The sequence below is a fragment of the Triturus cristatus genome, chromosome 8, assembly GCF_964204655.1.
Source record: "Triturus cristatus chromosome 8, aTriCri1.1, whole genome shotgun sequence".
Classification (NCBI taxonomy): Eukaryota; Metazoa; Chordata; class Amphibia; order Caudata; family Salamandridae; genus Triturus; species Triturus cristatus.
In genome coordinates this window covers 817275908-817288331 of record NC_140591.1, presented here as the reverse complement: position 1 = coordinate 817288331, position 12424 = coordinate 817275908, and the positions used below count along the sequence as shown (strand labels likewise).

General features: G+C 44.5%; 1 protein-coding gene across 1 annotated transcript in view; it reads right to left on the bottom strand.

Moving 5' to 3' along the window:
* ITGBL1 (integrin subunit beta like 1) overlaps positions 1-12424 on the bottom strand; it is a 1349590-nt gene that overhangs the window by 587869 nt on the left and 749297 nt on the right. Inside the window, exons 6-7 of the mRNA XM_085622268.1 lie at positions 5760-5900; positions 140-286 (exon numbers count right to left, since the gene is read on the bottom strand). Of these exons, the coding sequence (XP_085478394.1) occupies positions 140-286; positions 5760-5900 (288 nt within the window). The remainder of the gene's footprint in view (positions 1-139; positions 287-5759; positions 5901-12424) is intronic.

Here is a 12424-nt window from a genome sequence, read left to right as displayed (position 1 = left end):
ATCATTACCCTTCCCCTGTAAAAAGAAGAATAAAGGCGCGGATCCTGGGAATGTATTCTGATTACACCAACTCGTGCTCACAGGCCTGCCGGAGGGGCACTGCGCGGGAAACGTTTTCTCGCGAGAGCCTGTCACCTACCTCTTCCCCAACATGGCAGCGTACCGCTCCCCTGGCACCGCTTCTTGCTCTCCTCCGCCGACAGAGCGCAGGAACGCGGGTGTTCGCACTTCTTCCCTGTCCATCCCTCCTTGCAGTCGCATCTGCCGCAGTTGCACTGCCCATGTCCTGCAGGCGGGGTGGAATTAAAATCACGTCAGTATGCTCCCCTGGAATCTATTTTGAAGCTAATCACGTGAAAAGAGAAGAACACGATTACAAAACTAATGATGGCAACATGTGGAAAATAATGTAAAGCAGATGGTAAATGAAGTCAAATCTCATTGTTCGTATTCTAGAGTCCTAAAGCTTTGGACATCTGTGGACGCCTCAATCACTACTAGAATTTCACGACAGGACTCCATTAATGGAGTCCTGTCGTGAGCAGTTTCTACGGTATGGACCTTAAAAGAACACAGAACTAGGGCCTAGATTTACTAAGATTTGGCGGAACTCAATGCAACAAGACGGCTTCCTGCACTGTGTGGCGTCAAATGGCGAAAACAGGAATGCGCCATATTTACTAATATATGCGCATTCCTGCTCTCTCTCAGCGCTGGTACATTATGTGCTGCCTAGCGCTGATGCAGGCACCCTTGCGCCATGGTTCTTAGGTGCCTGCGTTACAGGCAGGATTGTTTTGGTGCAGCAAGGGACATCACAATAGCAGATAACATACATGCATACGGGGATGTGTGCTTGCTTCTGTATAAGTTAACGCCAACCAGGCCCACATATGGGGGAGTGCCACCTTAGGGGGATATATAGTTTACCTGTGGCAAGATGAGAGTCACATTAGTGTTGGTGACCCACTAATATATTGGTTACTCAGTGTTCCAATTGGTCCTGCATTGCCCTTACCTGTCTGACGTCGGATCCGTTGTCTTGGGTAGTGTTTGTTTTGAGTTCATTTCACAATTGCTCCATAAGTACACAGTAATGAAGGTGAAGTTTAATGCACAAGAGTTTTGGCCATCCCTGAGGACACCTCCAAACTGTAAATACTGATCGCCAGTTGTGGTTCATAATGCATGGTTCATGGTGCATGGCCGGGAAGATTGGGCCTCATTACTTGAGAACCTGCGTTGGCATATTGCACCAGGACATGATTTACAATCCAGAGAAAGGGTTTTAGATCCTCTGTAGACGTTCTTACTAGTGCTGTTTAATGTCTGTTTCTTCTTAAAGTGACAGACATGTCTTAATATCTCTCCTCCTCCTCTATGAGCAGTGGTTTGGACAATCTTACATTTTTTGCCAGATAGGTTCCTTGAATGGGCTTCACCTAAGCAGACGGAAGGAACAAGAAAGTCTAGAATTTCGTTTCCACAATTATCAGGTTTAGTCACTCATTTCCACATCAACGCAGATTGTGGTGATGCGTAGACAAAGCAGGACAAAGTTTATCAGTGGTACTGTTTTCAGTAAGTTCCATCAGCATTTTGGGGGCGTGGTCCTGGCATCTTTCATTTGATTTTTCATAACTTGCATTTTTAAATAGTTATCTATTTTCATTGCGATAATCTCTCATTTAAATGGTTAAGTGAGGCTGGTTTTAAATGCTGCATGTAGGAGATTGGCATCGACTGCATAGTTGCCCCCAACTTTTTGCTGATGTTTTGACTGTTTTATGACACTAGCCAGGCTGTGGCCCTGCTATCCAGGACCCCAACCTATCTGCTTCCTCTCTTAAACGATGTGAGTACCCTAGGTACAAGCCAATTGGATACTGTGGATACCCTGACAGTCCCTTGTAGATGGTACCCTAGGTACCCAGGGCATGGGTCCCACAGTAGGCCTACCAGGGCTGCAGCACTTATTGTGCCACCCTGGGCCAGCCATACAAATTGACACCACCAGACCACTACTGTAGTCTGGGTAAGGTGGTGCTAGCACCCCTTACAGGGATATAGATACCCTATATCCCACCCCATTACAACACATATACTCTCATAGGTCACCCCTATAGCAGGCCTTGGTAATCCTACAAGGCAGGGTGCTGAGGTATGTGTGAGGGGGGACCCCTACCTGAGTAGGGCCCCTCTGCAACCTTCGTAAAACCATTGCTGGGTTGTTTGTAGTGTAGCCATACCATATACTCTTAACCGCATTATAAGTCTATCGCGATAACGCGATAACTTGAGAATGGCTACACAGAACCATATCGTGTTTGGTGTCAAACATGTAGGAATCATACCCCCAGTCCAGCCATGGGCATGAGGGTACGATTCCCCCCTGCTAGAGAGGCGATATCGGAAAAGCGGCAGAATTTAGACACCAATTTAGAAGTGCACACGTAGTACAAAATGGCTACTACCCGCCACCCACACAACTCTGGCTGGCTGTTGCTGGGGAAAACCCCAGCCTCGCCAGCTGGACAATAGGGCTCCTGTGGCAGGGAGGTGCTAGCACCTCCCCAGACAGGATATGTGGATTGGAACTGGGTGGGTGCACCAAATGTCCTGTCAGAGTTGCACGTAGGTAGCTACGGCGCCTACATTCTGCATACACTGCCTGGAACCGGTTCAGGGGTATTCTGCCCCTCGCCCAGGCGGGAAACACACAAAGGGGAGAGGGTGTAGCCACCCTTTTCCCGCCTCACCTCTCATTGGTGGACACTACTCTGGACACTCCCCTAATCTTGGGGATAGAGGTAAATAACGTGGCCCCAGAGCCTCAGATTATTCTTGAACTTTACAGTCTTGACCTTCGACTTGCTGCTGCCCAGCTGACAGAAGAAATCTCCCTTGGGGTAAAGGAGTTACCCCCCTGCTTGGCAGGCACCTGAAACACTGCAAGTGACCCGGTTGGAACTTTGCTGCTCCTTAGGAGTTCGTCGACTCTCAGCGCCCTTGAGGTGGGTTTCCTGAGCATCCCGGAGGCCAGTGAGTGTGCACAGCAAGGCTGAGTACCGTGAACCGCGTGGGTGCCGAGATCCCCAATACCCCAGGACACCAGCCACCTCTTGCATAGCACACGACCCTGACCAGTGGGGAAGTTGTGCTTTGGCCCAAACTTGAGCCAACCTTTCAGCAGCAATTGTGCCAAAGACCAGCACCCTAGCTTACCCCGGTGGCCCGTGGGCTCCCTTTTACGCACGCCAAATTGCTGCCTTCCGCGGTCCCTTGTCTCTCGACTTGTGGGCCCTGGCGGAGGACAATCTTCGCTTTTAAGAGTTCTCCTGGCTGCTCCAGGCTTGCTCTACAGTCTCCTTGCACCAGTAGCTTATTTGTTCATCTTGCGTGGGTTGTGGTTGCCAAGGCTTAGTGGATCCAATCCGGACACTAACACCGCCGCGACCCTCATCCGACGTGGGACAGTTGCCCTCCAGAAGCTGGCCTTCCTTGAAGCCTCCCGGAGCCCATGGCTGCAGATCCAAGCTACACCTCTTTCCACTTGAAGCACCCGACATTGAAGGGCTCTTTCCTTTGAGCTCCCTGGTCACTGTGCCGTGACCCAGACTCTGTCCCCTCTGCTTTCAGGTTCTTCTCTACAAGATCTACAACTTCAATCTTCACGGCATCATCAACGCTTTTGGCTAGCAGCAGTTTTGTACATTTTCCGATTGAAAATCAGCCCGCGACCCGACATCGAAAACGACCTATGCACCCGGCTTCCCTGGGGCAGGTAACAGTGGTACCTCGGTACTCTCGTGGTAGTGGGCTCTCCAAAAGCTTAACTCTAAGTTTTCACCTTTGAACTCCTGCTAGAAGTGTCTTTAATCTGTTTAAATCAAACCACGACATTCTCCATAGGCTATAATAGAGATCCCGATAGCAGCTATTTCCACTGGACGCGCCTCCCGTGGGTCCCCTTCTTCATAACCTGGGGTGGATTCTTAAGGGGCCAGCAATCCTAAATGCCCTAGGCATTGTCTGTAGAATTGTCGTGGTTCTTATACCACTTTTTTAATATATGGTTTGGTCCCCCCCTGGGGCCCTATGATTCCAGTGCTATTTATTTGTATCTATCAATGCTTGTTTGAATTGTAACTTTGCCTCAGCCTCATAAAGAGACCTGTGGGATTCTGTTTAGAATAAATACATATATTTTATATATATACCTGTGTGGACTACTCTTTCATTTGGTTATTCAAGAGGTTATCTATGGTAAAACAATAAGCTTAGCACTCCTTCAAGACTTAGCCTGAAGGCTGCTCTCCACAGCTACCACTAGGATAGCTTTCTTTAAAGGTTGTCTTAAACCTATCACCATAAGAGTCGAATTGGACTGGTGCAAGGTGTCCCCTATAACTAGAGGACAGCATATGCCAGGCCAACTTCTCACACTGCAGAAGAATTTAAAGAGTAAAATAACTAAGTAACTGTACCAACAAAAGAGCAGCCCATTGGATAGACCTCTAATCCTGGAAGCCACAAGTTTCAATGCTACTCTTATCTGTGTTTATGTTAGTTTCTCATTCATATGTAGAGCAGCTTCACCCTCACTTGATTCTCATTTTCCTTTTTCCAAGCTGTAGGGCCAGATAATTATTTCTTGTTGTGAGACAGGAAGTGTTGTATACTTGTATTTATTAGGAGCTATCCTGAGACTATAGTTCCACAATATTTGCCTCTATTCTTGCAACTGAAGGTGGAAGAGAAAATTTCAGTGTCAGTTTTACTGGCCTTTCACAATCATCCATGGATTGGTCCTTTACCGGTGCTATATGTAGGAGTTTTGGTTGACAAAATAATTGCCAGTAGATGGACAGATGTGTACTTGTCAAGGGAAAATATACAGAATTTCGACTATATCTTCAAAGTGTAAAAGGTGGGGTAAGGAACCAAATAAGGAAGTACTGCTTGGATCACTTGATCGTCACTTGGCTAACAGAGTGTGCATTTTAAAACTGGGGGGGGGGGGGGGTGATCTCTATGGTCCTCCCAGTTCAAGGAAAGACATGAGAGGTATTTAGTGTTTGGAATTTAAGGGCACCATTTATTCCATGGCATGGCTTAAACCCACTGTAAAGATGAGGGACTATTGCAATGAAGAGAACATTAGACTATTGAAGATTGCCAGTAATACATCTGAGTGTAATGCATGGGTTGCTGCTAGAGGGCACTCAGACACGTAGCTCACTGTAGCCCTTATAACTCTGTAGAAGGCGCTATGGTGTTTTTGAAAGTCCCCTCCAACTGTCCTATAAAAGGGGGGTGGCTAAAGGCCTTCCACCATCTGTAATATTAATGTTTGTGGGTACATACATGCTAGTGAAAATTAAAGTTTCACCAATTTGGCCCATAATGATTTATATGAGAAGCTAGGACCTGCAGTCTCTTTTATGAACTGTAACTCAATCAGTTGCCATACACAGATATTACAAAGGTGAACTACAGCACATTCCACATCCTTAAGAGTTTTCAAAGGTAAGAACCAAACTCATAATGCTAAGCATACCCCTTACATTCTGCAGTTGATGTTAACCATCTCAAATAGTACGTTGACTATGCCACCATCACCTTACTCTGAATTTAAGCAGATTTTCAACTACAAACCTGTCTTCAATAGCTCAAGTGCTAGTGTAACATAATTCTGTTCCAACACTTAACAACTTCTACACAGTCAGTGTTCAGATATATTCCAAAGATGTCCTTACCTGAACAGAAGTCATCGGCATATCGGTCGTACACAGCTTTGCAGTTACGTTCATCACACTCACAAGTGTCACCATGGATATCTCCCCAGTCACCGGTGGGGTCTACATCATGGCACGTACACTCTCCACAAATGCATGTTCCTAGACAATCAGATGAGAATATCTGTTACAGCGTTTTTTCACATTATGCATATCCAATATTTGAAAGCCAGTTCATAATAAGTTTCATAAGGAGGGTAGCTATAATGATAGGGAGTGTACATTTACACTCAGAGTACATGTTTACCCCTACATTGGTGCATTGCACAACTGTGTTGGTCTAAGTGGAGCGAAACTATACTTAAGTGTACATTTAAACTATAATGGTTAATACAGTGTAAGCTCCACAGACCTTTAGTAGGCACTAAAGATCAAAATTGTTAGAAATTGGGTAATTTATTGAAGGGGGCGAGAACCTACCTCAAAGAATATTCGCAATTCTTTTCAAGGTGAACCACAAATGTCAATAATATTCCCTTTACTTAGCCCTCTGGTAGCTTGGCACAAAGCAGTCAGGCCTAACTTAGAGGGAATGTGTAAATTGTTTACGTAGCACTCAAATGGCCATAAAGTGAAAACACAACACAAGAAGAATTCCAAACCTATTTAGAAAAAAAGAGTGTCACAATCTGTTTATTTCGGATTTGAGATCCCTAAAACATACATAAGATAAAACACAATAACATGTTATAAAACTGTTATGAAATAAATAATTAGATCTGTGTCCCTTTGTACAAAATAGCAATGACAACAATTTTTCTAAAAAAGATCATGAGACAGTTTCATTACAGACTAAAATAGCGTAGCTAAAATCCTTATACCTCTGAAACAGCAGTGAAGAGAGATTTGGGGAGAATAAGACTTGTCAAAATGCATGAATGTGTAGTATAGGGGGTAGACTAGTTACACCTGAAAGTATGGGAAAGAGAAGACAGGGAAATAAACTACTTTCTACATCCTACATGGTGTTCCCTGTTCATTTTTGCTTGTACTAGTAAAGGCATGTGAATTTCATGATTTCCTAACCATCCAGGTATTGTTTGTATGTAAGCCAGGCAGCGTGCAGGAATTTAGCCATGCTGATGACTACAACTTCACTTGTGTCAGACTCCAGGATTCTTGTGGCTTCCTCATATTGCCTGACGCCTGGAAGATGGCATACAAGTATGATCCACTTCTTGCGAGGGACTCAATAAGAAGTACAGAATAGTAAGAAGTGATGCAAAGTTTCAAAGAAGAGTTTGCATATGGGGCACATGATGCTTAACCCAGTGAAACTTCCCTAACTTGCAGTGAACCCATAAATTGAAAGAGACTCATATCTAATGTTTTGCTATAACTGTCTTTGGATGGAACCTTGGATGAGAAATCAGGGAGATTTCACAGGTTGGGAAGATTTTATTGTCAAGGAATAGGTAAGTCAAGTTGCCTTGCATGCCGCTCGCAGCGGTGATAGTTGCTTTCCTGGACTTCTCATTGCCATTTTCCCGCATCGCCTGTGGGCTCGGGACTGCGAGTACCAGCAGCCCGAGGGGCTTGCACAGCTGCGGACTCTTACCGAGGCCCTTCCACCTTTGACCAGCTGTATTTCACTACTCGCGGGCCCCCGCTTCGCGGGAGCCGCTCGCAGCGGTGATAGCTGCTTTCCTGGACTTCTCATTGCCATTTTCCCGCATCGCCTGTGGGTTCGGGACTGCGAGGACCAGCAGCCCGAGGGGCTTGGACAGCTGCGGACTCTTACCGAGGCCCTCCCACTCTAAGTATATAATCTCGTCCAGGACGCGCATCGCGGGACGCGCGCGGGCGGGTGCCGGGCGAAGCCCGGGCCAAGGGCAGGCCTGTTTGAGGCCGTTCGAGAACGGTAGAGGACGGGACGGGCCTAGTCCTTTACATATTTCATTCGGGGGTAGATACATGTATAATGTATTGCTTTTAAATCATCTGTGATTGGCTTAATTTTCCTAATTGATTTTAATTATGAATTTATTACCGGGGAGAACTGGTTATTTGTCCTCCTTCGAGGGATCAGTAGCAGGGACATTAGATAATTTTATCATAAGAGCATCATCATTATTAGCCCATGAAATTGAACTTACAGAAAAGAGATTGTCTTTGGATATTGCTGCTGAAAAACGCTCTTCCTTGGGATCAATTACACAAGCTAAGTCTCCCAGTCTCCCGCATGCAATTATCCCTAGTATATTCGAAGGAACTATGATGGGTAGCAGGAGTTCTTTGGCTCCGCTAGAGAAAAGGCTAGAAACTAGGCAAGGGTGTCATCCAATTTCTGAGGAAAAAGGCATCTCTAGCCGAAAGACCTCATGCCAACCTAAGAGTCCTAATCTATTGGTTTCATCTAATTCATTGTCTCCAGTAAGAACTAGATCTACTTCTGCTATTAAGCAGGGATCGTTCAAACCATCATCTGCCCCAGCTCCGAAGATTATATGTCCTAAAAGGAAATGGGGGGGTGGAAAAAGAAAAAGGAAAGTTGCCTAAAAGCCGTAAACTTGGACTCCCCAATAATAGATTAGCAGTGCCTCTAGCTCCAGTTAATCGAGGCCAAGGGAGGGAATCATACGAAGAATTGCCCACCTTCTCGGCCCCGGCAGGTAATACGTCTACTAAACTGGGAGAGGATTTTTGGCATAGACTGGAATTGGTATTAAAAAAATCTGTTTCACCGATCCATGACAGGCTTGATTGTATTGATAATAGGCTTTCTTGCCTGGAATTAGCCTTTGCCTCATCCCAAATCAGAATAGATCCGTGGGGTAGTGTCACCAATGGAAATGAACCCAATAAGAATGTTTCGAGACAAACATCAATTAATCAAGAGGGACTGCAGGTAATGGCAGGAGTAGTCTCTCTACCTCAAGTAATTCCAACACCCCCGGTTGTACCTCCTAGATCAATGGCCACTGGGGTGCAACCTGATACATCTGGGGAGAAGGGTGGGAATGGCTGTGGGGATGGAGGTAATGTTGCTACTATTAAACCTAAAGGACAACGGGGTATCCAACTTCTTGGGCCTGTAGATCGAAGGCAATATTTAAATCTCCCGCCTGAATCGACTCCCTATGTTGTTGTCCTTACGGGGGTCCCGGCACTAATGGACGGGAAACAGGAGGAGTTTTTGGACCTAAAATATAAGTGCACTCATTGGTTAAATCGACATAGGCCATTGCCCGCGCCGGTTTCGGCTGAAATCATTTTTGAACGACGGGTGGATTGGGTGGGTTCCCAAGCTAAATCTGTGAAGGGAGACTGTATTGTTTTAAATTTCAGAGATAGAAGGGCCGTAGAGCATATTTGTGCTTGGCCCCTAAACAATCTGGCCTCTCAGATTAATTCATTGCCACTTACATTTTTTTATCCGCCTTCACAACAAAATATGAGTCTCCCACGTGTGTTAATGTCCGGTAACCCTCATGGAAGGTTAAGCGAAAGAATACCTTTGTTTAATCAGTTTGAGGGTTTGTCGGGTTTGGAAGACTGTGATTGACGGTATATACCCTCCCAGGATGAAAACCCCTTTGGAGAGTTAGCTCTGGCTCCCCCCGTCAGGAGTAATATACTGATCCCGGATGGGAGTACTGGTAAATATGCCCCGACGATAGAGGGGACACTCTCAGAGAAGGCCGCCACTAATATGGACTTACCCGCCCAGGGAGCCGGGGTTATTCCATCGGAAGTAGTTGAAGACATGGGCCCCAGTATGCCAATAAGTTCAATTTTTACTGAGAATGCATTTAGGCCATTGGGATTATTATCTCAGCCACCATATGATCGTCCCGGTTTACAATCAATTCCTACCAGTATGTCTATAAGTTCGATTTTTACTGAGAATGCATTTAGGCTATTGGGACTATTACCTCAGCCACCATGTGATTGCCCTGGTTCCCAATCAATTCCCACTCGCTCAGGTTATTATTTAGCCACCTAGAATATTGCCGGGTGGCAACGTAAGTTGGATATTCTTGGCTGGAGAGAGTTTGTTGGTTGTTGTGATTTATTTTGTATGCAAGAGACTTGGTGCAAGGAACAAATCAACCTAGATGGGTTTGTTTCTTTTAACCTTCCAGCTCAGGAATCTTTGGCGGGTCGTGCAAAGGGTGGCCTTTTAATATTACTGTCAATTAAATTGCCTGTGGTTGTTAAGGCATATGAAAAGATTGGACACCACTCCCAAGTGTTATGGTTACAGCATGAGAATGGCCGCAATGTTCTGATTAATAATTATTATAACAATCTATTTAATCAGACTCGATCACTTGCGGTCATGGAATTAATGGGTGCTCTTGATAAACTGTGCTCTGATAATTTTATTAATTTAGATTTTATCTGGGCGGGTGATTTTAATACTCCTCTCTGCCCTTTATCCCTAATTGAGGCTTGTGGGTATACCACTGACAGCGATGAGGTGGAGGTTCATTTCCCACATAATCCTTACGGAGAGATGCTGAATTCTGCTATGGCTAAATATGATCTAGAAGTGTTGCAGAGTTTAAAAGATGTCCAGGGCAATCCTGTCCCTACATTCACTGGTAGGGGCGCTAGTACAGTAATTGATCACCTAGTAATCTCGGTGAATATTAATGTCTTCTGTGGAACTCCGGTGACTCTGTACTTATCTGTTATTGACCATAACTGTATCATTTCATGTCTGTCCTTATGGCGTTATAAGAAGCAGGTGACTGAAACTATTGTAAATGATGTTGTTTTATGTAGACCTAATGGTTACAGGATTAAGTGGAATGTCACCAACTCGGACACGTACCTGAACAGAATTGTCACTACCTGTCTACCTGAGATAAGCAATTGCCTGGACGTTAATGCTGGCTACTTAGGTATCTTACAATGCTTTAGTAAAATTAACAAAAAAATTAACAAAGTTCTGACCATCTCCAACGTTAAGCGACATAAACAGAAAAGTGGATGGTTCAATAAAGCTTGTTCCGAGGCTCTACAGAAGCTAAAGAAAGCCCTTTTGTGTAGCCCTCGGAATAGGTTAATTATTACTAATCTTAGAATAGCCTACAAGGAGCAGCTAAAGCGTTGGAAGCGCGAACTTCAGGAAGAAGCATGGGATAAATTGACTGCTGTAGAGCTATCTAACAGTAAGCTCTTTTGGGATACGGTTAATAGCCCATTTTTAAGGAATGATGATGTACCTACTATTACTTCCCAAGTTAGTAAGGAAAGCTGGGTTCTTCATTTTACATCTATTTTTAGCTATAGTGATATTACTTGCATGTCAAGCTCGTCTGCCGTCGCGTGGCTAATTATTCCTCTTAACATTACACCCCCTGAAGTAGTAACTGCTTTAAGATGTAGTAAAGGTGGAAAAGCTCCTGGCCCAGACGGAGTGCCAATCGACCTTTATAAAGCTGACATGATAATATGGGGCCCTGTTTTATCCAATGTTTTTAATGCGGACGTAGCGGGAAAGATTCCCTCGACTTGGGGGGAGTCTATAATAATTCCAATATATAAAAAGGGAATCAGATCTGAAGCTAAAAATTATCGCCCTATATCCCTTTTAATTTCATCATTAAAAACTATGAGCCGGGTTTTATTATTTAGGTTAGAAGAGTGGGCGGAGGATAACGGGAACTTGGCTCAATCTCAATATGAGTTCAGGAAAGGCCGGGGGACCCTGGAACAATGTATAAACCTGGATCTCATTATTGGGAAGTATACGCGCTCAAAGCAGGAATCTCTTTTTCTCTGCTTTGCAGATCTTAGAAGCGCGTTTGACCTGGTAGATCATTGCCTATTATGGTCAACCCTACTGGATCTAGGTGCCCCCCAGGCTATTATTTACTTTCTGGCAAGACTTTATACTAAGCTATCTGCAAGTATACGCTATGGACAAGCAGGAGAATGCACTAGTCAAATTGCGGTGAGTCTTGGCATTAGGCAAGGCTGTGTGTTGGCACCCCTTCTTTTTTCTCTCTTTATTAATGCCATAGAAGCAGATCTTAAAAAGGTTAAATGTGATGCCCCGCAAATTGAGGGACAGGAGGTACCTGTGCTGCTTTATGCTGACGATACCGTACTCCTCTCAAGAACTCCCATTGGTTTACAAAAATTAATGGACAGGTTCTCTGATTTTATAAAAGGAAGGAAATTAAAACTTAATAATTCCAAGACTTTTATTTTACCGTGTGGACGTAAAATAAGAAATATGAAATCCTTCTATATCGAGAACCAAAAAATTATTTTAGTGAATACATTTTGTTACCTTGGCATCATGTTTTCTAGCAATGGCATGTGGCACCAAGAGATTTTAAATGTTAAGGCCAAAATGGCCAAAAGCGCCTACGGCGTTTTTAAATTTGCTATTAAATCGGGGGATCGTCGCATATTTGATATGTTACATATTTACAGAAATAAATGTGTTTCGGTTGTGCTTTACAGAGCAGGGGTTTGGGGCCATTGCCCTCATGGAGACCTTCAGGTGGAGGAAAATGTTTTTTTAAAGAAGCTATTATGTTTACCTTTGTCTGCCCCCACTGTTCTAATTCATAACGAAGTCGGGTTGAACTATTTGACTGACCTGATAGGGCTGAGACCTCTAATGTTATGGAGATCAATCTGGATGAAGAAAGAGACTGGGTTCA